The sequence below is a fragment of the Argiope bruennichi genome, chromosome 5 (assembly GCF_947563725.1).
Source record: "Argiope bruennichi chromosome 5, qqArgBrue1.1, whole genome shotgun sequence".
Classification (NCBI taxonomy): domain Eukaryota; kingdom Metazoa; phylum Arthropoda; class Arachnida; order Araneae; family Araneidae; genus Argiope; species Argiope bruennichi.
In genome coordinates this window covers 52,595,331-52,621,771 of record NC_079155.1, presented here as the reverse complement: position 1 = coordinate 52,621,771, position 26,441 = coordinate 52,595,331, and the positions used below count along the sequence as shown (strand labels likewise).

The window sequence follows — 26,441 nt, the reverse complement described above, 5'->3', positions numbered from 1 at the left end:
TTCATCATAGAATAAATAACATACTGTAGAGCCATGGAAGAGAATGGAACGGGTCATTTAGAAAAATTTTCTGGTAAAACTTTTAAGGGTGTTGATAAAGTACACACCTCAAATATGCAGTTATATTATTCTTATTTATTTATCGTAAAAATCAATCTTAGTATTCTATTATTATCTGTTTTGGTGATACTTCTGCTTAACCTAAATTTTTAAAATTTCAATTTTTATCATCAATCTATAATTTCATGTGATTCACATGATTAAAGAAGTCATATATTGTTAGGAATCTGCAATATTTTTTCCCACACAGCTCTAAAGTAAGAAAAAAAAAATGAATGAAAGTATGGTCAATGGTTTTATTCATCTTGATGGGAAAAAAAGGGGGAATTTTGATGATATTTCGATCAGAAGAAAAGATACTTATCTTTCTAGAAGCTCCTTTTCTCTGTCACAGAGACTAGAAAAATGCGAGAAATAGAAGAAAAGCAAGCCAGTCAACAGTTGACTATGTCTGTGTAATGTATGTTTATGTATACAAATTTAAAATTCACATGCAAAATTTTTAAATTATGAATAACATAATTAAAAGGTACCTGTTTCATATCATAGTATCTTACCAAGATTTTTTTTTTTTTTTTTGTAACTTTTAAAAATTTATACATTAAAAATATACAACAAAAAAAGGTTTATTATCTAGTATATGCTACAAGACATGAGAAATCTGAGCAAGTATAATGTGCTTTGATCTCAGCAAAGTTTTGCAGCTGAAAGCATATTTTATATAATTATATGTATGTTATTTAAGTGCAATTTTGTATCTTTAGATAAAAAATTTAAATTTTTTTCATTAAAACTTAATTTTTAAAGACTTAAAAAATCACTTCATTAAATGCCATTCTAAAAGCCTTTATTTCATTTTTTTTTATGTACATTCAAACAATGACACAAGACAACATATTGAGGCAATAATCTATACAGCTTTCTAATAATTTTAAATTAATATGTAAAAGTTTTAAACAATTTTTTTACTAAACATTTAACAAATCTTTTTCTGGAATGTAAATATATGGCACATACACACGTAACATTATTCTGACTCGCATCATATATATACACATATCTATCTATATAAAAATTAAGAAAGTCATAACTTCCACAAAAATGCCATTTTATAAAAATATAAAAATTAAAATAAATTAGCATAAAAGTAAATCGACAATCAGAATCAAAAATTCAGAGTTTTTTTTGTCAATTTAGAAACAAAATATACATTAAAAATTAAATCTTGTAATAAAAGAATGATTAATAGGAAAAAGTATGAAAAGCATTTAACAATAGATACATTATTATTAGATTAATGCCCTAATTTTGAATATGAATTTCCCCTTCATAAAATCTAGATATATTTTGGTAAATATATGCCACAAAAGGAAAAAAAATGATTTTTTTTTAATTGATAAAATAAATTATTATTTTGCTTATAGTATTAAAAATGTAAAGAGGGAGTTCAAAAAATCTTTAAAGCTGCAGCTGCTGCCAAAAATCTACATATCTTCTTGCAGATTTTATCTGTTCGATCACTTCGTCAGGCATTTCTTCTACCTTACCTCTAGTTTGTAGAACACACCAACTGCCTTCACTATCCTTTGGCCTTTCAGCCCATGCAATATTGTGCACCAGATTATTCAGAGCTAAGATTCCTGAAACAAATAATAGTAAAATATTAATGAAACACTGAATTTTAAATAAATATCAACATGCCTGACAAAGTTTGGACTGTTATCTAAAAAACAATGCTTTTTCCTTTCAGGTAAAGGGAAAAACACTTACAATAAAATAAGTGGATTACACAATACTAATAAACTGAAGGAATATTTTGTAATATAATTGTATTTTCAGAGTTTTATAGAAAAAAAATTCACATGTCATATCTTTCCAATGCATATTATCACACTAATAAATTGTTATGCAAGAAGTTTGATTTTGCACAATAAATTTAAATAGTTTTTAAGTTTTATAAGAAAGTAGGCGTTTTCTATATATATACTTTTTTTGAAGAAATACAAAAGTGCTATTCATTGTTTAAAAATAACTATGCAATTTATTACCAAAAAAATGCAAGCTTGAAGTTGGCGATTACAGTTAATCGTGCAGAGGTTTAATGTAAATGGTATGTTGTAAACTATATAATTGAATAAATTAGAAAAAATAATGTTGTATATACATTCAACATTAATTTTATAAATATATACATTGGTGGCTCTTGTGCTGTAATTACATATTAGGTTCTGTAACTTTTTAAACAGATATGCATGCAAGAAAGTTATTTTTATATTTATTTCTAAGAATGTTTTATAGTTCAGCTAAAATAAAAGATGCAACTGAATAACATGTAAAATTTTATAATAAATAAAATATCAACAATAAACTAAAATAACATAAGTTTCCAAATCCATAATATTTATCCAAAAGTAAAATTAATTTTCTTTGTTTTATTTTAAGCAAAAAAAAGAAAAACTTTTAATTATATTATTGATATATCTCAAAGCTGAAATAATTGCAAGCATTTTTTTTTAAAACTATATTGGTCTTGAATTTTCCTACATACACCCTACTAGATTATTCCTTTTTTAAGATTAAAATGTAATCACATAATTTGGCTAAGAGAACTTTTAATCAAAATTATAATTTGTCTAAAAACCACAACATAATTTCTGTTTTGCATTTTAATTGTTTAATGGCTTTATAATACACCTCAATGCAAAGTAAAAAAAATTTTAAAATCTATACGATACAAGATAAGCATAAATAGTAAAACAGCATATAAATATAAAATATTATGCAAATGAATACAAAGAGTTTAAAAAACAACACTAAACATTTGTGTGGGGGGGAGGGAAGAAAAAACATTGTATGGTATAAAAAAAGTTTAACTATATTGCAGGTGATAAACTGAAATGAATGAAAAAATTTATGTAAATGAAATTAATATACTGAAAAATTGCTGGGGAGCTATAGCCTTGCACAACTTATAACGAACTAATCCTGATTATAAAAACGTAACAATCTCCATAAAATTTTCAGAAATGATGTATTTATACCTCTGGTAAAATACTTCAATAACTAAAATTATGGAATCAGAAATCAGTTTATTTCCCACTTACATGTTTTCTAAAAGCTCAAAGAACTTAGGCTTAATAGATTCATTATTTGAGCAAATAAATTTCTTGTTCAATAAGAATATTAAAAAAGAATTAGCTTTGAGGCATATTATTTATCTTTACCTTCTGCATTACACTTCTTCTCATAACAATGTATGGAATTTATTTGTTAGCTGGACACCAGTCAAAATGATGCCATACTGCATCATAATGGCAACAAACACGCAATTTTTTTAAAACTGGCATTGCTTTCAAATAAATCACTGTAATTTTATTTCATGTCAAGCTTTCAAGTAAAGGCAATTCAAAATTGACGGTTCCAAATTTCTAGTAAAAAAAATTATATATACCAAATTATGATTTAAGGAAAAATTAATTTATTTTCAGCAAATATTGATTTAAAAAAAAAAAAATTGGGATGGATTTAGTACATTCATTGCCACAGAAAAATTTCTAGTACACCAGGCTTATTTATAAAGCACTAATGATGATCATTCAAATTATGTTTTTTGAATTGTAACATTTTTTTCGTCAATAATATGTAATATTTTTTTTAATGTCAGCTAGACACCAGCCAAAAATCATACCACTCATTTCACATTATGATGATAAAATGCAATTTTCATCAAATAACACAACTTTTAAAAAAATAATTTTTTTTTATGCTTCATGCAGACAGGATTTTAAAGTATGTATCAACAATTAGTGAAAATGCAATGCATCTCTAGACTAGTATTGAATATAATAAGTTATTTTTGCACAGAGTTTAACATTTTGTTGAATTCAAATAAAAAAATGTAAGCCGTACCAAAGACTTTAAGCATTAAATCATTGGCATTAGATCCTTTCACGAAAACTAAGTCGTTTGAAAGGTAAGGCACTGTTTTAAATTGGCAATTATCAATATTGCACAAAGCAGGTTCTCCATTATTCAAGGTCCCTAGAATAGAGTGTGTTCCTGTAATACCAGTTGCTGTCAATTCAACTGATACGCTGTCCAAGCTTATGTGATTGTTGATGACTTTGGTGACCTAGAAACAAGAAATAATTAGATGAATATTAAATTCAGTGATAAATGATAATATCACAAGAAAATGCATAATAAACTGAATAAACTGAAAACAAATTCTGCCTGGAAATTTATTTAAATTATGACTAGTCACTTTTGGTGACCAGCTATTTTGATAGATATATTGCTTATATTTAATTTCAGTTAAATCATTCTTCATGTCTATGATTCCATTAAATATTCAGACATTAAAGTCATATTAATTTAATAGTCTTAGTTTTGTTTTATTCATTATATACTTGAAACTTTCCAACAAAAATCAGTTCTGTGACATCAGAGCATTTTTTTTTTTGTTGTTGTTGTTCATCTTCCAAATTTCGCAGTTTTTTTTTTGTAACTACCCTTTTTTTTTTAGTTCAACTCGTTAGCTACATTACATATTCAATAGAATCCTATTTTAGTTTTTGACAATAGAAGAAAATTCCACATTCAAATGTTTGATAAAACATGAAAACAAATTCAGTTTCATTCATAGCACTGAAAAAACTATTGCGAAATATATTTAAAAATTAATTAAACGGAGACTAAAAAATTTCACTGCATTAAATGGGCACTTCCAGAAGTTATGTAGCATTTTTATGAAGTATTTTTTTTAACTTTTAAAATAATGTAAAGAAATTTTTAGCAATATTATGCTTTGATGTTATGGCAAAAAACTAAAGTGGCAAAAAAGTAAAGTTTTTCATTTAAAACTTTTAATTAAAATTTTGAAAAACCCATTCTTAATGGCAATCTAATACCCAAGAAGTAACTCCCCAAATTTCATGCTCCTAGCTTCAATACTTTATGCTGCATCATGCTCTTTAAATCAAGACAAATTTTTATATACAGAGAGAAATTTTATTGAGGAAAAAAAAAAATCTGTAAAAGTGAATAAACAGAGAAAAAAAAATCATAAAATAATAGAATCTGAACCCTAAAGAATAAAAGTTTTGAAAAACTTTATTTTTATTTCTTTAAAATTTTAAACTACCAGGTCTAGCAGTTTCTATCCCTTAGTAAAAACTGAAATTTTATGACATTGGTTAAAAAAATGACAATTTTCAAATGGACGGGGACATTAAAAAAAATACCACAAAAGAAATCACTATCATTGAAAACTTATAGCTTCAAGTTAAAATTTCATCATACTAGATTCTGCGTGATTAGCTGACATACTTACACACTTCAATTAATTACAATTCAATATAGTACAGTAAAATTCCTTCAATAGCCATTCAAGGGATTTCTCCAAAATGACATATTACAGAGAATGATTACTGAATGTGTAAACATACTAAAGATGTGCCAAGGTTTTTTTAGAGCAATTTCTTTCATATTCGATTTATCTCTTCAGTGCACACCAGATTCCTTTTGCTGTATCCTTATTACACTTACCAGGCATAACTAAAATAATTTTTCCAATTTCAAAACACAAAAATTTGAACTTTCAATAAACACAATGCATATTGAAGAAAGAAAAAGCGCAGGGGGGGGGCATTAAGCATTATCTTAATGCATATTGAGATCCCCGGAACTATTTTGTGGATTTCTTCTCCAAATTCTTCTTGTAGGTTTTTTTCCCCTTGATACATCCGGTAAACATGCTTTCGAATTACCGTACTTAATATATGGAGAAACAAAACAAAATGCTTTTTTTGCACTCTTTGAGGAAATTAAGTCCTTTATAAGGACACTTATTCAAATTAAGAACTTTTAAAGTGCTTAAAAAAAGGGTTTTCAAATTTAAGCACTTTTCATGATGTTGCTCACCCTGGGATGATAATGAATCGCATTGCTGATGTTTAAAAAGTACAAGTTAATGAATATTATAGAAACTTACTTCTGTTGTCGTGTTGTTACTTATAGCACTTTACAAGCCCGCTGACAGGAAACTTTCTTTATGCACAATTTTAATGTTGTTTAATTTTTTAAAAACAATAAATTAATGTTTCACATACAATTTTTTAAATATCTGATTAAACATGTAAGGTATTTAAGTGCATTTTATTAAAAGAAACATAAACCTCTCAATGTCTAAGGCTACCAGGTATTCTTACACTGAGAATAGTAAAAATAAGTACAGTAAAAGAGTATCTAAACAATCAATAGGTAAACTTTCTTCATAAAATATACAAATATTTAAATAAAAATTATCAATTCAAAAATAATTTTTGTACCTGAAAGCCACGCTCTCTACCTAATTTGACTGCATTTACATAATTTGCATCAATACCACATCTTTGTTTAAGTATTCCCATAAGAACAGCTGTAGCGAAGAGGGGTTCTTTTTTTTGCAATTCACGTCCTAAAAAAGTTATTACATGTTATACAAATAACATATCATCCAGTATTTATTTATTTATTTCAAAATGTTAAAGTTAAGAATGATAAGAAAGAACAATTGTAATTCTATTTCTTCTTATTATCAAAAAGATACTATTATGTTTAAAAACAGATTTCACAATATTTGCTTCTTTGTTTAGCTTCAGCTACATGTTTATTAGCTATAGAAGTATAGTGACATAGTGAAATTTTACAGTACTTTACAGACAAATATTTGAACAATTTATTTGCTTTCTCTCCAATTTGTTTTTATTCAAAAAGTGTAATTAATAATGACTTATACATAAAGTAAAAAGATTTCTAACATTCCTGTTTTAAAACTCATGGGATTTTTTACATAAATCCATTTAATTTTAAAACACTGAACTTCAAAAATATATACCTTATTAAATATTTCAGCCATTTTTAATAAATGCAAGATTTGAAATGAAATAAAGCGATTTTAAAAAGTAAAAATACAAGGCTTGTAAAAAAAATGACACATGCATAGAATGAACCATACATCGTAAAATTACCAGATTTACCAGATTTCTGTGCCTGCAGAACATAAGATTTAAAAAATTTAAATCTCTAATCTAAAATACTATATCATCATATTTTAGTTGTTGCATTCTGAGTGGATCGATTTTTATACTGTGAAGTTTAGAGAAAAAAATATCTGAAAGTTCTATCAACTCCTGATAGAACTTCCTTTAAATAAATAATTTTCACATCACACAATTTATAGCAAATATATCAGCCTAAGAACATTATTACTGAAGTCGAATAATAATAAGCAAAACATTATTGAATGATAAATAAGCAAAAGTTCCCAATGATTTACGATTTTCAATACTATATTTCATTAAAAAACGAAATTGTACTTTTTTTTTTGCTTAAATCAGATAATTTAGACTAAATTAGTATAAAAATTGCATTTTGATGCAATATTTTCATTGTAAATATTTTAATATAATGTTATGATATGATAATAATTTTTTTTCTACAAATGATTAAAAATAATAAATTTAATATCCACTAATTTATACAGACTAATTTTTCAGGAAAAAACTCACATACAAGCAGATTACATTCCAAGAAATTGATAACTAGAATTATTAATTGAAATAACAAAAAAAAAAATGCATCTTAATTAACCCTTCCACTACTGACCTCGTCCTACAGGCTGTGGAAATTCTATCCTGATGGGTTGGTTTCTATTTCAAAAATTATTGCAAGGACATTATTGGTAATAACTCATTTTACATCCTTCCTTTTACATCCTTTATTAAAACAGAAAGCTGCCTGCAAGGACAGAATTTGCTCAGCTGGTTAGGTGGGTCAGTAGTGAAAGGATTAAGTTAATAAGCATAACAGATGCTAAAATAACCATTTATTCTAAAATATAATATTTGGAGGGATATCACAAGAAATTAAAATTTTATCAATTCTATAAATTATTGAAATTTCAAATAATATTTCAGTGATAATTGTTGTAAAATAACAACCAATAAAATATTGTGAAAATTCTACTCACCATAAACATTAACAGTTACAGAAATAGTTTTATCGAAATCAGTAAACAGCATTGAAATAAAAGCTCCAAGAGTTTTACTAATCTTTGCCCATTGACCATGGAGCCTGGACAAACTATATGCTGGGGAGTTGACCTGAAAAGGTTAATGAATTTGTAAAGCATAAGAATACTGAAAATATAATCTTGTGACAACCTGATCATTCATTTTTTTTTTTTTTTTTTTTTTTTAATAATTCAAGCAAAGTTTCTGACAGGAAAAGAAAAAAAGCATCTAGTATGGTTTTCACATTGATGTAAAATGAAAGTTTACATTATATATAAGAGAAAGAGCTTATTTGTTAGAAGAATGATATAATTTAGAAATCATTTTATATCTAAAACATAATTTTGAACATTTCTCATTTTAACCAATTTATGAAAGAAACAGAGGTATATAATCAGATCAATATTCCCAGATGAAACAAATACATTCATATAAATATTTTTTAAAAAATTGCTTTTTAATATTTTATTAAAAAAACTTTAAAAATAATATAATAGATTAATTCAGAAATTAATCTATTATAGATAGTTAAAATGTGCATGCTTGAAATATGAATCAAATATTATTATGCAAAATTCAAATATTAACTAGAAACAGAAATTTAAATAACCTATGAAGTTCTGTAAAAAAGAAAAAGGAATATATATTTCTAAAAAATGAAAATAAGGCATTTACAAATTCAAATTTGCTCAAATACTTATCTATTAATTTAATTCAATTTTTCAATCATTTAGCTATTTATTAAAACTAAAGAATTCATATTCAAATGGATCACTACAGTTAAATGAGAGAGTGAAAAATTAGTGTTTATCATAAATCATCCAAACAAAAGCTCAATGGAATGTAAACTGCACATAAAAAGTTGGAACAAAATTAAGCGAAAAGCAAATCTTTTAAAATACCACTGAATGCAATTGATTTAACTTTTATTATTTACATTCTCCACATCATTTACATGTATATTACATTTTTTTTTTTACATAGATAATTTTATTTGATTCTTTTAAAATTGCATTTGGAAGAATTAACATTTTTAAAGCACATTTACTGAACTAAAAATAAACAGTTCAAACTTACTATTCCATGAATAGGTTGCCCTCTATGAAGACTAACAAATTGTTGTGCTATTTCTTCTGCAACTCTGCATTGAGCTTCATATGTACTTGCTCCTAAATGAGGAGTGCAGATAACTTTTGGGTGCTGTAGCAATTCAGTACATTTAGGAGGTTCCTATAAATTGAAGAAATAGTTATAAAATCTGCGTGCTTTTATAAAAATTTTATTTCTGATCAACAGGAACATAGTCAAATAATAATAGAAAGAAATACTCTTATAGAAAAAAAAAAAAAATGCCCTATCTGCATAAAGTAAATGGATATCAAATTGTTTTGCATGCTTGCGTATTAAATAATATTTAAAAAAAACAGACATTTTTTTAATTGAAATTTACCTAATGAAAGCAGCATAATAGAAAAAAAATCGAATCAAGCAATAATTGTATTGTTCAAATATTAAGTGTAAAACAAGAATTAGTAATGAAATTGCGCAATCCAAAAATATTAAGAGCAGAGGATATATATAAAAAAGTTAATAAGCAGGTGCAGAAATCTAACTGAAAATAAAGTTAATTAATAATATGTTTAATATTAATTTTCAAAGATTTCTATAGTCTATAAATAGCACAGTATATCTTTAAAAATATCAATTTAAAATTAATCAAAGGTTGTTTCCTTTTAAGTCCATGCATAAACTGTATAATATATGAATTGGATTTAAAATAAATATTTAACCTGTTTAAAAAGGAATAAATAAAATTTTAACTATTAATAAATTCATTTAAATAGGATTCTAAGAAAAATGAACAATAACTAGAGACAAGATAGAAAAACAGTTTCCTAATAATGCATAAGTAACAGATTCTAAAATTAAATCTTTATATAAAAAAAAGAGTATATATTTTTAAATTTGCAAATTTAACTAGCTATCAATAACACATTTCTTGCATTCTGGAATATATTAACAACTTATTATTTACAAATCTATTTCAATTAACTGCCTTCTTCAAGTAAACAAGTTATTTTCATAAATCTGGTACTCATTTTCAATCAATTTGAATGAAAAAATTAAGACATATTTCCAAAACATAAAGCATCGTAGAAACTAAATGTAAAATTAATTTCTGGGCTGGTTCTGATTTTATTTTCCGACTGTTTAACGATTAATGTTTGAAAAGTAACGAGACAATTATTTTAAGAGCTTTTATAAAGTTATAATTATTTTAAATACTTTTAATAATATTAAATTTTATTTATATTAGATTTAATATTCGATTATATTTATTTTATTTTAAAATTAGTATATTAGATTAGGATCAATCAGACTAGACATGTGAAGAGTTCAAATCACAATTTTGCTTTTCACAGAAAAAGCAATTCTTATTATATTATTCTGAAAACAGAAAAATAAATCTACATTATGCTAGCAAAGCCATTTACAAACCAAAATAAGGTTAAACTATATTCTAGACATAGTACTTTAAATGCTGTTGGTGCAAAAATATTTTCAATATATCGACTTTTGATTTATCTTATTGGTGTAAAAATGACATTGAACAGGAAAAGAATAGGCTCATTAAGAATTGCAAATGTGAAAATAAAACTTCTAAAAGCAATGCAAATGTTAATGCTATAGAAATAATAATATTATACTCCACACTTAAAGAAAATTGCAAGATGATGCAATACAGCCAGAGAACATTGTTGCAAAAAAGCCTACAAATAATCAAAAATCCTTATATCCTAGATATAAAATACTATGTAATCAGCAATAAGTAATGACATCTGGATTTTTCTTTAATTACTACATTATTAAAATATTATATATCTCACAATGCATCAAAATTAAATTGGCTGAGATTATTCAGTAAACTCTTCAGATTATCAATGGATACCAAGTCTCCATTGTTATTTTTCTTTAAGGCACTGATTGCTCCCTATTTGTTTGTGATATGAAAATATACCAATTGGCAGATTTTAATTAAATTTAATTTTTGATGTATGGCCTTGTGCACTGAAAATGGTAAGTATTTAATCTATTACAACTTCACTCAAATGCTTCTTCTTTAATGTTTAAAATTGATAAATTAGTAGCCGAAATTGGTATTATTCAGATTATATTCCCAAAACTACATAACTTGTAAACAAACTTGAAGAATTTCATAATTAATATTTAATTACAAGGAATTTACCTGCGTGTACACATCTAGACCTGCTCCTCCACACTGCCCTGATTTTAAAGCAGCAAGTAAAGCAGTTTCATCAACAATTCCACCACGAGCACAATTAATGATTTTAACTCCTTTACGACACTTGGCGAAAACTGCTTCATTAATCATATCTAAAAAGAAAGTAATAGAAAACTATAACAAAATCACTGTTAAATATTGCAAAATTTTAAAAAGTAAATGACTAAGTCATTGATAAGCAGTACAGAAGTATTTTTTTCAACTGTTTACAGAAATTTATTTTAAAATTTAGATGTCTTATGTTTTTCAAACCTTTATCTTCTTACAAAGTTTAAAATACAATTAAATTATACTATTTTCAGTATTTATTGTTGCCACTATTATGTCATAATAGTGGCAACCTGCCAATATTATGACATGCAAATTTCTACTTGTTATAATTAACGCAAATTAATTATAACAAGTAGAAATATGTTATTGTTCTGCATAAACATAATCCACAGTCTTAAATAATAGTTGTTGATTGATAAAAAAAACAAGGTTCAAGTTGAACTCATCATAGCAGATACTTCCCAAAAATAAACAAATATTTCATCCAAAAGAAACTGCATGGCAAGGGTAACTAGAACCTGGGGTACAATATGATTTTTTAAAATCTCTAGCCATTGGTGACTTTTTCAAGTACAGAAACCAAGGCATGGTACTGTTTCTCTTTTTCCTCATATTTTTCTTTAAAAATGAACTGGTGCTAAGGGCATTAATAACTACTGAATTATATATGTTGATAAAGTAAGCTAAAATAGCAAATGAATTTCGCAATAGTATAAAATATATTAAAGTAATATTTATATAACTTTCTCTATGCTGATGGTAATGTCCTTCAAGCAATCTAATGAATTAAATTATTATTGTATGCAAACATTAACAATTTTGTAAGTAAAAATTTAAAATACTGAAAAAAAAATTAATAATGATTTACTGGTAGTTTGTGGTATTAGAGGAGTATGGACAGTAATGTAGTCAGCAAGAAGCCAGATTTTTTCTAGTTCCATACTTTCAACATTGAATTTTTTACTTTCTTCAGCAGGAACTAATGGATCAAATCCAATTGTCTAAAACAAACAAAAAAAGTTAATTTTATAATATCAGCCAAAATTTTGAGCTTACTGAAATAATAAAAAATATATATAACTAACAGCAATCCAAACAAATAGTTTAAAACCAACAGCTGCATATTGGTTATATTTAACTTCAACCAGAAATTAGTTGTATATAAATACAAATAATAAATCAAAATTTTACTAAGAAATTTGTACAGTAGCAAGATATAACAAAGAAGAAATACATAAAATAATAAAAATAGAAAATAAAAAAAATAGTATTAAATATATTTACCTATTAAAACAGGCATAAACAACATTAAAAGTATAATTTATATAGATGAGTGATTATGTGGGTGTATTATATAATGCTTACCTTGATGCTATTACTAAAACATTGGAGATACGTTTTATAATTTGAAATAAGATGAGGGGAAAAAATATAAAATTTGAGCTTGGTACATCTACTTTACAAATTAATACTTTATTTGAATGTCAGTTATTTGATAAATTTAAGGTGGGTGAGCCCCCCCCCCCCAAATGAATATTAAACAAAATAAGAGAAAGAAAACATTCAGAATGTTGGTCTTAAAAGCAAGAATTTTCCATTAGCTACTACATTCTAATATATCAATGAAAATCAAAACTTCAATACAATTTTATAACGTTATATTATTAATATTTGCATAAATTATTTTTGCTAATTCATATTACCACTTAAAATCATTAGAATAAATAATTTTTTATTGTAAATTACCGTTTTAATTCATTATACAAACTTACCAACATTAGTTATCCATCAATAACATTTTTTATCTATATATTAAATATAATGTAGTATTGATAAATTATTGAGAAATAGATATTTCCAAAGAATTTTAATTAATTAAAACATATTTATATATTTTGAAACATTATTGAAAATTTTTAAACAGATTTAGAATTTTTAAAAAATTATATAGTTTTATTGATCAAACAAATTAACACAATTTGATAAACATTTACAAGTTTTTTATTCATTAAATAGCAAATACTTTTGTTTTTTCATCATTCCTCAATTCAACATCAAAACAAACTCCTATATACATTTTTGATATGAAAAGTATCTCCAGTGTTTTTATATTCATGCTAGAACAATATTCCATTTGTTTTGTTTTTATAACCAGGCTAAAAATTCTTTCGCCATCAGCATTGCTGTGGGTGAGGATTTGGAAAGAGGGTATTTTTGGCATTTTTTAGTCGTTTCCCATTATATATCCACGACTCCGTAGCTGTTGGAGGATATACATTATATTATATAAGAAACATTTTATCTGAAAAAGTAATAGTATTATTCAATCAGTAAAGAAAATGTAATAGCCTGCTACATAAATATTTAACTACATAAATACATAAGAAGTAACTGTTCAACTAATTTTAAAAATAACATAAAGTGAAAAAAAAAATTTTCTAACTTTCATTCCAAAAGACTGCATTCTGTGAGCTACTTCTCTCCCAATACGGCCAAGTCCAATGATAGCTAAAGTTTTTCCATCCAACTCATTGGACATGAAACTTTTTCGGTCCCATTTTCCAGCTTTTAAAGAAGAGGCTGCTTCATATATATTTCTAACAAGAAAGAATGAAATCAAAATACAATGTATGTTATCAATTCTACATAAAATCCTTCTATATTATTCAGAATTATGAATTTAAAAATTAAAGAATATTTAGGAGATTCTTAGATTATCGAACTAAGACCAAATGCCTAGATTCCAATATTTAAGAATTGATATTTAAAAAATACATAATATTTTTAATACACAAAGTTTATTTAATATTAAAAAGTACATTTATCAGATAAATAAAAAATTAAAATAATAAATAGGTAATTCAATAAAAATTATTTAGTGTAGCATTTTAAATTACACTATGCAGATACATAGTGTAATACCTCTTATATTTATTATACAATAAAAAATTCAAAAATTGATTACATTATAATCAATAATAACTGTGATTGGCATTTTACAAAATGTTAAAAAAGGCAACATCATGGGTGAATTACATATCAGTTTCTATGCATTATAGCTTATATTATATACTATCTAGATTTTAGTGTAACAGCTTTCTTTTCAAACAAAGTTTTATAACATAAATGCTTAAACACTTTTGCTCAAATCTAAATTTATATTAAATATACAAATAACTTTTAAATTCAACAACACTGCATTTAGGATTATTTAATGGGCATAATAATCAAATCAAAATTTTCTGCAAGCTGTCAGCTCAAGAAGTCACCGATTATGAAATTGATTCATGCTTTACTTTTTTCTTAAGTTTATATATATATAAAAGAAAAGACAATTGAAATTTATTTTATAAGCATTCATCTGCAAATATTATTCAGCATACAAGTTATAATGGAGGAAGCTATCAATATCTATCAATAAATGATACTAGATAAATTATAACCGAGATAAATTTTGTGTGAATTATGCAGCCTTAAATAAGATGAAAGCAAATTATAAAGTAAGGTAACATCTGATACCCAATTCTTAGAAGGTATTGCTTTCCTATTCAAATATATTTCATTTTTGGTGACTTTCACACATAAATATTTTGTCTACATTGGAATAGTACATACATGTATGATGATCTTAACAGCAAAATCAAATTGATGAATTGACATGTACAAAATAAATGTTTTTAAAAAAATTAGTAGTAGACAAAATCACAATTTAATTTAAAAAAAAAAAAAAACAGGAAACAGAGCATAGTAAGATATTGCTGAAAATGTTTTAAGAAAGTTAATGATGATATTAAGTTAACTTACCGTGAGAGAGAAGTTATCATTACACATGTTAATTCAGCAGCACTTAAAGTATTTCCACCAGGAGCACTAAAATAGATTGAAATGAAAATAATATAATAAAATATCTGACATAAGAATATTAACCCTCCTGGCGGCGGCTTTCAGATTGCTATCCTTACCGAAAGCGGCACGCCGGAATAACAGGTTCAACCTTAAAAATGTCGCGGTTTGGTCAAAAGGATTGCTTTCCCCTTTTGCGGTCAGTTCAGCGCTGTAGGTGGGAAGTGATTAGCAAATTTCATGCTGTGAGTAGCTGGTGTTTCTTATCGTAGTCTTTCGATTTCTAAGAGCATTTTTCTTTCAGTGCTTAGGAAGAGATTGACAATAACATCGATTGAAAATGCGAAAATGTGATTGGTTTTTTTTAGAGGTTTTTCGATTATTTTATAAAACAATACATAAAATTTATGTTAGGAATAAGTTATTATCATGTTTATTTTGATACTAGTCTAGTTTTTATAAATTGAAAGTCCTCGTCTAATATTTTTTTCATTGCAATATGTTTCGCAAATTATTTTATTCTGTAGTAGTGTGAAATTATTTCTCGACATTACCTGCAAGTGAGTTAATTTTTTTAAAAAACCCTTTCAGCGCATTGCCAATTTATTTATAATTTGAAAGTCCTCGTCTAATATTTTTTTCATTGCAATATGTTTCGCAAATTATCTTATTCCGTAGTACTGTGAAATTATTTCTCGACATTACCTGCAAGTGAATTAATTTTTTAAAAAAACCCTTTCAGCGCATTGCCAATTTATTTTAATATTTTAAAATGCGTGTTTAAAACATTAATTGCGATAAGTAACACTACGTTATAACTTTGTTTCTTCAGTATTCAAAAAAAATAATTGTGTAATTAGGGAATTTCATGCAATGTTTCACTTTCAAATATATCGATTTTCAGTATTTATCTGCATGAATAAAATTTTATAATTAAATATACTTTACAATATTTAATTGGCAAAGCTAATTGGCCAGTTATTCAATAATGCTGAAATAACTGGTCGATGCGCCTTATGACTGCAACAAATAAAAATAATTGTCAAAATATTTCTTTGTAATATTCATGATACAAATTTGGCCTGGAAAAATGACTCAAATAATACAGATTATTTAGACTCATAATTAACCATTTGCAACTGGAATTTTTTGAATACCTTCAAATCAAGTTCCTACAGAATATTAAGTACTGTTTTAAAATAAATTACAATTTTTGAAAAATCTCAGTTTTAAGTTTTTCGGGTTAGAATCAAAGCTCTTACTATTTTGCAATCGGATAACGACAAACCGTGGGGTAAACGAATCATTAAAAAGAAAAATCCGAATTTAAAAGCTTTGCAAATACAATTGCATTGATCTTTTTTACTTATTACTTTTACATTATTTATTGCTTTCGGTGATCAGCACATGTGTTACGTCGAGGTTACTAGCCAATATAAAATTTTTAATTAAATGTTTTCTTCAGCAAAACATCTTGAAATTTCAAATTTTGATAGTCATATAAGTCATACTATTGCAGACTCATTGTACCATTCTGTATTGCAGATTTTTTGAATTTTCTGTCAGCTCCTTGACAGTAATTCCTTAATTTAAAACGGGAGTGAATAAACTTCAATTAATGCAAAACCTGTTTTGTTGAAACCAATCAGGCTTATTAAATTTCTAAATACTGGGAATAGAATCATTCAGCAATAAAGTTTTATGTATATACTGAATATTTCTTTTTAATTTTTGAAATGACTCAGATGATTTCTCATATCTCTTATTCAATAAAAATTTCCAAAAATTCCTTCTTATTCTGTAATAATATTGAAAGTTATGATGGAATACACTTCAAAATCTCATTTTATTTTTAATTCATAATTTTTAAAAGTTTTCAGAAAAAAAAACATTTTACACATTTTTACTTTCTAAGATGCATATTCCATTAAGATATATATGGAAGCTCTAATAGACGCCACGCACAAACATTCGTCTAAGTTAATAATAAAGATGGACAAGTGTATGTGTCATTATTTGTCTGGTTGTATTGGTACTTTTCAGACCAGACAGTTTGAAATAGAATTACCAAAATCTGCACCTACATACTTTGGACAGTGGGAATCATTTCTTTAAAATTTTAATTAACCCTTTCAAGAGACAAGGGAAGTATGCTCATCACCAAATTCACCAATTTTTGAATAAAGTTATGTAAGTTGGCATAAATTCTTACGAATTTTTCAATAAGGTTTGAATTGTAGATTAGAGGTTTCAATTGTTTATCTCAAATAAAATGAAGGGTCTTGATTTATTTCTTAGTTATTAATTGGAAAAATTAATTAATAAATCAGATTAAATTGATCTAATAAGTTGAATGAATTACTTTTCCTAGGCCAATCTTAATTTTAAAAACATTTTACTCCAACATGACTAGGAAAAAAGGGCCCTTTAAAGGGTTAATAAAAATTATTAAAATTTTAAAGTTCATTCGAAAATATCACAGTAGAAAAATAATTTGTACATTAATTGTGAATTCAAAATTTTTTCCCACTTTTAATTAAATTAAAAATATTTTAGCATATTTTAAAAATATATTTTATTTTTAAATTGAAACTAAACGTTTTCATTGTTACCCTTATATTTCATTCCGGCGTTTTACCCATTGATGATGATTTAGTTAAAAGGTTAAAAAGATCTAAGCTAAAAGCAAAGGGGTAAAAATTTCTTTACTGAAATACAAATAAACCATGTGGCTGAAGAGAATGCTCCATAATTAGCATCTCAATAAATAAGACACTAAAAGTTCAAGATCTTAATTTTACCTCAAAGAATGAATTTTCTTGGTGATACATTCAAATGTATAAATGACGCATTGTATAAATTATATTAGAATAATTTCGTATTTTATCGCTGATAAATGGTAAAAATTTAAATAACTTTTAATTAACAGAAGTTTTAATTAAAATTTTGAAAATTTCCTCTGGAGGTGAACATTAACAGTTTTCTAATTATTTAATGGCGAAGTGTGTTCGCTCTAAGTCAAACAGTTTGATCTGGAGATCGCCAATACGAACATTCATATTCATTATAATTAGAGATATTCGCTACTTTAATAGAAATATTTGCAAGCAACCTTCATGTCTGACACCCTTGTTCAAACTAGTTCTGTTTTTAAAAAATGAAAATGTGAGGCTAAAGCTTATTAAGAATAAAGTATTTCAAATTACATGGAAGTGGGTGTTTCCGAATTTTTTTTACTCTCGTGATCAAAAATAAAATAAAACAAAGATCATATCCCGTCTTGTTTGTTAAAAATCACATCCAGTGAACTCGAACTGACCAAACAGGAGAAGAAAATAGTCTAAATGCCAGTTGTACGCATTAAAAAAATTTTAAATGCTAACATATGAGATAAAATTAGATCAAGGAGTTAAAATAATGGCAACAATTTTAAAATTATTAATTCTCACATTTAACTCACACATTCACTCACTTTCAAGTGGATTAAAATTCGTAGATTAAATTACTCAGCATTAAGAGTAAAAATGTCAATATAAACCAGTTTCATATAAACAGAATCGTGCGATGTATATATAAGATTGTACAGTGAAATAAGATTAATATTTCGATACAAAAAATAGAACCTTTAAAAACTGCGCTTATATTAACTTTGAAAATATTATTAAAAACCAGAGGAAAAATATAAAAACAATGAAACTTATATCTCTACAATGCTTACATTTTTGTTCGAATTCGTCAAAGAGTGTGAAATTCTATAAGGTTTAAAGAATGAAACAAATATTTAATTTTCATATATAGTTTATTACGTTATAAAAATAAGGATTTAATGTAACGAATACTAATCTTTCCGAAAAATCGCACTTTAATATATTGGTTCTATATATCTCCCCGTTTTGAAATACACTTATTAATGAATACTAAAAAAAAAATAATTCATTAAAAGTTAAAAAGTTTTGTTCGTTAAGTAAATTCTGTAAATAAGTTTAGTGTCTTATTTTCAAAAATAAGTTGCATAAGCAATGTCAATTCTAAAATCCTTAAATGAAAGCACGCTATAAAAAAGAAACTTGTCAAATTTTAATATTATATTTTTTATTTATTTTTTACATTAACTATTTTCTTATGCTAGAAAGCTTTAAAATCTTATGTTTTAAATTATTAATAATAATACGTTTATGTATGTATTCATTCCAGGTATATATTTCCATACGTTCAATTTTATTCTCGTTATTTAAATTTCATTTTGGATACGTAATTATTATCAAAATCTCAAAAGTAACGCCTCAGAACGTAAGCGAGATTTTAAAATGCTTAAAAGGGCGCGAGCAACAAGTCATCAATCATATCGTCCACTGATAACGATTCACTTTTCCTTATCTCACATTTCCTTCTCATTATCTCACAGCTTGGGATTGGGGGTAGGGAAAAACTGGAACCCGTAAAAATACGGGCAGTGACAGTTTTAAGGGAGTTTTTGTTTCCGTCTATAGACGGGTCCGCCGTTTTGAAGGGAGAAAAGATTCCGTCTTTTTCCGGGGTTGCCGCTTGGAGGGTTAAATGAAAAATAAACAAATTTAACCAACGATTGTAAATACAAAAATAAATTATAATAATTTATCATTATTATGTTCATTTTTTTTTTACTATTTTATGTCTATAATTTTTACTATTTAATAATTATAATAATTTATCATTATTATGTTCATTTTTTTTTTTTACTATTTTATGTCTATAATTTTTACTATTTAATATTGCCTTTATAGATTAATAAAGTAACATGTGGTATTTGTGCATTAACAGCATGACAATAATTAAACACCCCACCCCTAAAATCAGGATAGATGTTGCTTATTACAATCAGAGATGAATCACAAAAGATGTAATGCAAATCATAAATAAAATCTCATAATGTTTGCTAATGATATATGGTTAAGAAACTTTGCCAATAATGTGCAATTAAAACAAATTACAAACAGCATGAGATTAATGCACAAGTATCATAAATTTTATACATAAAAAATAGTCTAGCATATGTGCCACAATGTTTCATTTTTAGGTACTGCAATAAATTTACATAAACGAAAAAAAATGAGGAAAATTTAAAGCAACTTTTACTGTTTAATTAATAATTCAACAATAATTAATTTTTAAAGGAAGCTATAAATACTAATCAAAGTAATAATAAAGTCTGATGCATCTTCTTTGAAAAGTTTAAATACATTTTGATATCTTAAGTAATTTTATTGGAGTTTTTTTCTATTTAAAACAGTTACTTTTTAAATTTCATATATGTGAATTGAAATCAAAGAAAAATGACACGATAAATAAAAATCCCTAAGCTAAATTTTTTAATAATGTAACTAATATATATTTCAGATTAACAGTATATTCTATTTATGCTAATAACATAACTTATTAATGTTATAATAATTACTACAATAACATACTTAATTACTAGAACACCCTTTTCAGTTGCAGCCTCGAGATCAATATTGTCCACACCAACTCCAGCACGTCCTATAACTCTCAGATTTTCTGCTGCAGCAAGGAGATCTGCTGTTACTTTTGTGGCTGAACGAATAATCAGCCCACTAAATTGCTGGAAAGAAATTTTGATCAGCTCATTATTAATCAAGAATACTAAAACATGACTTAATTAAAGCTTAAAAAGTTGCATTAATTTGAATTACATATAAACAAAACTAGCATGCTCTAAATAAAAAGAAAAAGAAATTAAATAAAATGCACTTAATAATAAACATGGCAAAATCATATGATACTGATCAACTAAAAAAATTCCAATCAAAAATTTGCAATGAAAAGTAAATCAATATATCATTAGAAATCTTTAAGTTATTAAAGGCATATTAGAATTAATGTTAAATAATATTTCAAATTTTTTTGTTATCTAATAGGCAATCAAAATGATCTCTAAATTCATCAAACAAAAAAAATATGTCAAATATATGCAGCTTTTTACCATCATTTCTTTAAAGGATACATAGATCCAACAGAAATTCATAAAAATAAATCAAATTTTCTTTTTATTTTAATTATTTGTATATAGATTATAATTCCCATTACTATCATATGGATAAAAGTAACCAATAAAAAGAATGTAATATTTGATTATAAAGTATTTAAAGCACAAGTATGCAAAAATTCAATAAAATATTTCATAAAAAACAACAACATAGATTTGTTTATTCACACAGATAAGATATTTCATCTTTACAAAAAAATATAATAAAAACATTTATTAACTTAATAATTGCTATGAAATGGACATTTGTATCAGTACAATATCATATAGTACAAATGCAATAAAACAATTTAAATTTAAAAATAAAAAAAAACTTGAAAAAGAGGTAAAAGTGAAATTTAGTGTGCCCCTTGTTGCGCCAAGGATGCCAAGTCGCCAATACATACTTCCGGACAAAATAAACAAATACTTCCGCGGAACAGTTACAGTTACCATTTCCCGCCATATAATTAGGACTTTTTACTGATAAGTATTGTTTTTTTTTTTTTTGTTTTTTTCCCATAGGCACCGGGCAGAATTTTTTAACTTTAAAAAAAACATCCTACGGCTTCGCTAGTAGCAGGAACCTAGTAGTTTCGCTAGTACATTGAAAATAAGGACTGTGTGGATACAAAATTTCAAACAAGCATCCTTTCATAACTTCATCTCCTCATATATATATATATATATATAACTCACAATTCATCCATTCTATAGGTTCGAAATACTCCCGACATAACAAATTATGAAGAGAACCAACCGTTAGAACACCAAAAGAATTACGAAAACTGTGAAGAATTCCATTGCAGCTGTCTTTTAAATTAAGAATGCAGACGATTTTTTAAAGCGCATACTGAGAATTAAAAATTGCAAAAGAATAAATATTTTCTGTTCGTATTCACATTAAAAAAAGGAAAGAAGAAAATAACTTTTAATTATAAGCTTAACTTTCTTTATTTAATAACCTTTTAATTATAATAAAGAGCAAAATTAAAATCTTTAATCGATATTTTTTTAATATTTTTAATTTAACATTTTTCATAATATAGTTGTAGTTTATTAACAACTCAACCATTGCAAAAAGTAGTAAACAAAACAGCATTAGGGTTGCTAGAAGAGCGATCCGATGGGTTGCAATATTGGCGACAAACTCGAGAGCACACTATTCTTCACTTAATCCAAAGAAACCTTCATAAACTAATTAACTCCATAATATAATAAATTTTTCCAAGCATGAACACCAAGAAGTAAAATAAATATATTTAACTGAATAATAAAATGGACAAATTATTCAAAAAGTGCCTGAGATATTAAAACTATTGTAAAGTTGTTACACAAAAGTAAAGTAACCGATCTGAAGAAGAATAAAATTTGATTCCAAAAATGTTGAAATCCGCATTTGTTGTTTTTAAAAAATGTATCACATCTGCTAAATAGAAGAGATAAATGTGGTAAATAATTACTGTTTCAATACAATAAATAAATTTATTTAGAATGCATTTCAACAAAAAAAAAAGGAAAAATTCTATTTTTCTTAAAACAATGATAATCATAAAAAAAATTAAACTAAATATCATTAAAGTTTCATTTATTTATTAATCTTCGTTTAATAGGTATATTTGTATGTGCCGCTTTAGTTCTTTCCATCTTATCATTTAGTCAGTCCGGGAATGCTTAGAATTAAAATTTCCCCTCATAATAACTGAACAATGCACATTATAGTTAGAGCGTAATTATAGGCGTTGCTTAGCAACGAAATAGTTTTTTTTTTTTTTTTTTTTTTTTTTTTTTGCTATCATAAAATAAATTGCTTAGTTGCAGTATTCTGTTCCATCCACAACCGGCTAGAACCGCTTTCACTTCCAGTTATATCCCAGATGAGTTTCAAAAGCCGCATCCTATTCCAATTCCGATGTAAAAAAATTACCGATCCACACAGAATTAAGAATTTAAAATTCATGTGGCTAAAGGTAAAATCGTGCAATTAAAAATAAATTATAGAGTAAAATGCAGAGTTTATAATTCACATTATAAATAAACTACTTATCATACTTTAAATAATAAATCAAAGAACTATAATAAATTTAAATGTAGTGCATTTTTGTGCAAGTTAAAATATAAGCTTAATAGCGCAAGATAATAATGATAAATCTGATCAAAACTGAAAAAAAATCCATGTCTCCCATTGATTAAACACACCTGTTAAATTACGCATATTTACAAAAGTAAGTGTTCATATATTACACTTTTCATAACAAGTACCGAAAAATCATATTCTGTCATCTTAATGAGAAAATCGTCAAACCACTTTTTAAACTACAAACAATTAACTGTCACATTAAGATGAATCTCCCCCAAAATACCTACTTTAATTTCCTTTTTTAGTTCATCAGGCTTCAGTCCGACTTTGACGACCACAGGAATATCAATGTCTTGCAGAATCTCCACACATTTGGGATCCACGGGCTCGGGAATGAGGACACCTTTTTCGAAATTCATAACTGAGGGATAAGGGAGGACGGTAGAGGAGGAGTATTTTTTGCGAGCACCAAGTACCATAACACGATTTCAAAAGAACCTGTCCGTCAAGAGAGTAGATATGGCGATGTGAGATTTGTAAACACGCACTAGGGTTGTCAGATACATGCCAATTTACTGAAATATCGCCAAAGAACGATTCATTGGACACTATTCGATCTTTCCATTCACGAACAGTATTTTACTTCTTTTCTCTCTCCGCCCCCCCCCCCTTTTTTTTGTAAATAAGCAGCATAAGAATGCTTTATCTTTGAATTATAAAATTATTTCATTTAAATTCTGTTATCATCAATTAAATCACGTTTAAAATTAATAAAAAAATTTAAGCTATTTAAGTGAGTTAATTCAGAAAAAAATTATTTTTGTCCATTATATAGTATTTTTTATGAAGAATTAACATGCAAAAAAAAAAAAAAAAAAAATTCAATATCTCTGACTTTCAGAGCGAAAAATAAAATGTAATAAGCATAAATGTAATAAAATGTAATGTTTATTCAAGCTGGGACATGTAATCAAAATTAATTCTAATTGCCTAACTTAATTATTAAAAGAACTTTTTATTGTTGATATCTATTTATAATTACAGTAAAAAGTTTAAGAAATGTGTCTCTAAGGAAAATTCTCATATTTAACCGTAAAAGAGAATGAAATGAGTTCTTAGAGTATTGAAATAAATATGAGTATTATGCATATTATGGTTTTACACATCTCACGAAAATTTCTCATTAAAATACATAAAAAAATCTTACAATCTAAATTTTAATAAATTTACTGAAACGAAGCTTCAGTGTATCATAATGTGGAAATTTTCTACTCTAGACGTGTTATAGTCATTAAGGACATAAATAATCGTTCATTTTATCTCATCATCATTCTGTTCCAGAACTCTTGCTAAAATTTATATCAATTGAATTTTGTGATAATCAATGACGTCAGATGATAATAAAATGCTTCATGTTTAAATGTACTAAATCTTTTTTTCTTTTACATCTTTTTTTGTTTTGTGTTTAAAAGTTAATTGGATATTCCTGTAATAAATATTTTAATTTTTGCTTTTTAATTTCTCAAGGAAATATAGAATATACAATTTTTTTAAATAGAAAAATGGAAAGCACCAAAAATTCTAGAACGTTTTAAAATTTTCCTTTCCTTTTCTTTTTTTTTTTCTTTCTTTCTATCTTTATTTATTTTTTTCTTTTCTTTTCTTTCTTTCTTTCTCCCCCCCTTTTTTTCTTCTTCTTTTTCTTCTCTTTTCTTGACAAAAATGTACTACGCATAGAGAAAATTTTACCTTGATAATGCTTATTAGCAAGTATACATTTTGTAAAGTGTATTACAAGATTTTTAGGAAGCGAGTTGCATGATATAAAAAAAATCTTTCAAAACATTCTTGAAGATAAAATATTGGAAACAGAAATACTAAATTTGGGAAGTAATTATTTCCTAAAAATTACTTCCCAAATATGTAATAGGTGCTCACAAACAGAGTATTTTATAAAACTTTAATTGAATTTTAAATTGAAATTATTCGAAATTTAAGCATTTTTCCTCAATAATTTCAGTTTATGATTGTCTCTTTAAAAATAAAAATAAATAAGTTTTTTAGTGACATAAATTTTACTTCTAAATTATTTTTTTAATTTTAATAAATATTTAAATATATTTATTAAAATTAACAATACTTTCCAATTTTAAACCGCAATTATACTGGCACTATTGCAGTTGCTGTAATTAAGGTTAAATTAAAAAAATAGTTTAAAAATAACCGAATCAATGCTAAATCATTATATGCAACAAAGTATCGGGATAAAGGTTCGAATCCCCTTTATTTTATATTATAATTAATTTAATTTTTTTAACTATTTAGAATTTGGTTTTTAAGAATGTAATATTTTTCTATGGTTAGGACAAAAAGAACTTGAAATTTCTTTTCTACCGGTTTCTGAACAAGAAGTCTAAAAAATAAATTTGATAAGAAAATATTTTATAAATGAAGCTAGGGAAATACATACTCAGAATTAAAAGATTTATCTACTACGGTCACACAAGTTGAGAATGACCGAAATGAAAAAGAAAAAGAAACTGCCCCGGGTGAGGATCGAACTCACGACCTTCAGATTACTCAAGAGAGTGATTATGAGACTGACGCGCTGCCTACTGCGCTACCGAGGCTTCGACTGCAGTTGCATCGCAAAAGTTCATATACATTTTTCTTTTAACGATTCGAGTTGCGTGAAGATAAATATTTTTTTTAAGTGAAAATGATTAATAAAAGTGAGTTAAAACTTCTGAACCGACATTTAAAAATCATCTGGATTGACTAGTTTATTTTTATTATTTGTAACTCTAGGATTGCGAATTCATTAGAAATCGAACGACATGCGATTCACCGAAATTCAATAGTTTAGAAAGGAAACATAACTGTAAAAAAGTATTTCTACTTTAACAGTGTTAGTTAAAAGTATGATAATTTAAAAATATAACTGTTTAATATAAATAGCTTAATTATTGTAATATTATATTAACTATACGCCTTTTAAAGTGTTTTGTGTTGTTTGACTAAATTGTA

General features: G+C 25.9%; 1 protein-coding gene and 1 non-coding gene across 2 annotated transcripts; both read right to left on the bottom strand.

The window, feature by feature from the left end:
• Positions 1-890: 890 nt before the first annotated feature.
• Positions 891-23,937, bottom strand: LOC129968620 (D-3-phosphoglycerate dehydrogenase-like). Its single transcript, XM_056082702.1, has 11 exons — positions 23,702-23,937; positions 20,760-20,911; positions 15,274-15,339; positions 13,913-14,066; positions 12,338-12,470; positions 11,362-11,510; positions 9,192-9,344; positions 8,072-8,204; positions 6,390-6,517; positions 3,970-4,192; positions 891-1,700 (listed from the first exon to the last, which is right to left on the bottom strand). The coding sequence occupies exons 1-11, from the start codon at positions 23,891-23,893 to the stop codon at positions 1,519-1,521; spliced, it is 1,665 nt and encodes a 554-aa protein (XP_055938677.1). The 5' UTR covers positions 23,894-23,937; the 3' UTR covers positions 891-1,518.
• Positions 23,938-25,955: 2,018 nt separating this feature from the next.
• On the bottom strand, positions 25,956-26,044 carry Trnam-cau (transfer RNA methionine (anticodon CAU)). The gene is given in 2 exon segments: positions 25,956-25,991; positions 26,008-26,044. It is a non-coding gene; the product is annotated as a tRNA-Met (tRNA).
• Positions 26,045-26,441: the final 397 nt, after the last annotated feature.

What these genes read in the sequence shown, in the direction of transcription:
- LOC129968620 (XM_056082702.1), bottom strand. Translation starts at nt 23,893, where the DNA reads ATGGTACTTGGTGCTCGCAAAAAATACTCCTCCTCTACCGTCCTCCCT. An exon ending in AACTAAAAAAGGAAATTAAA is followed by an intron (nt 20,912 to 23,701) that starts GTAGGTATTTTG and finishes ATTTCTTTCCAG; the next exon opens with CAATTTAGTGGGCTGATTAT. An exon ending in GTCTAGATGTGTACACGCAG is followed by an intron (nt 9,345 to 11,361) that starts GTAAATTCCTTG and finishes TTCAATTTATAG; the next exon opens with GAACCTCCTAAATGTACTGA.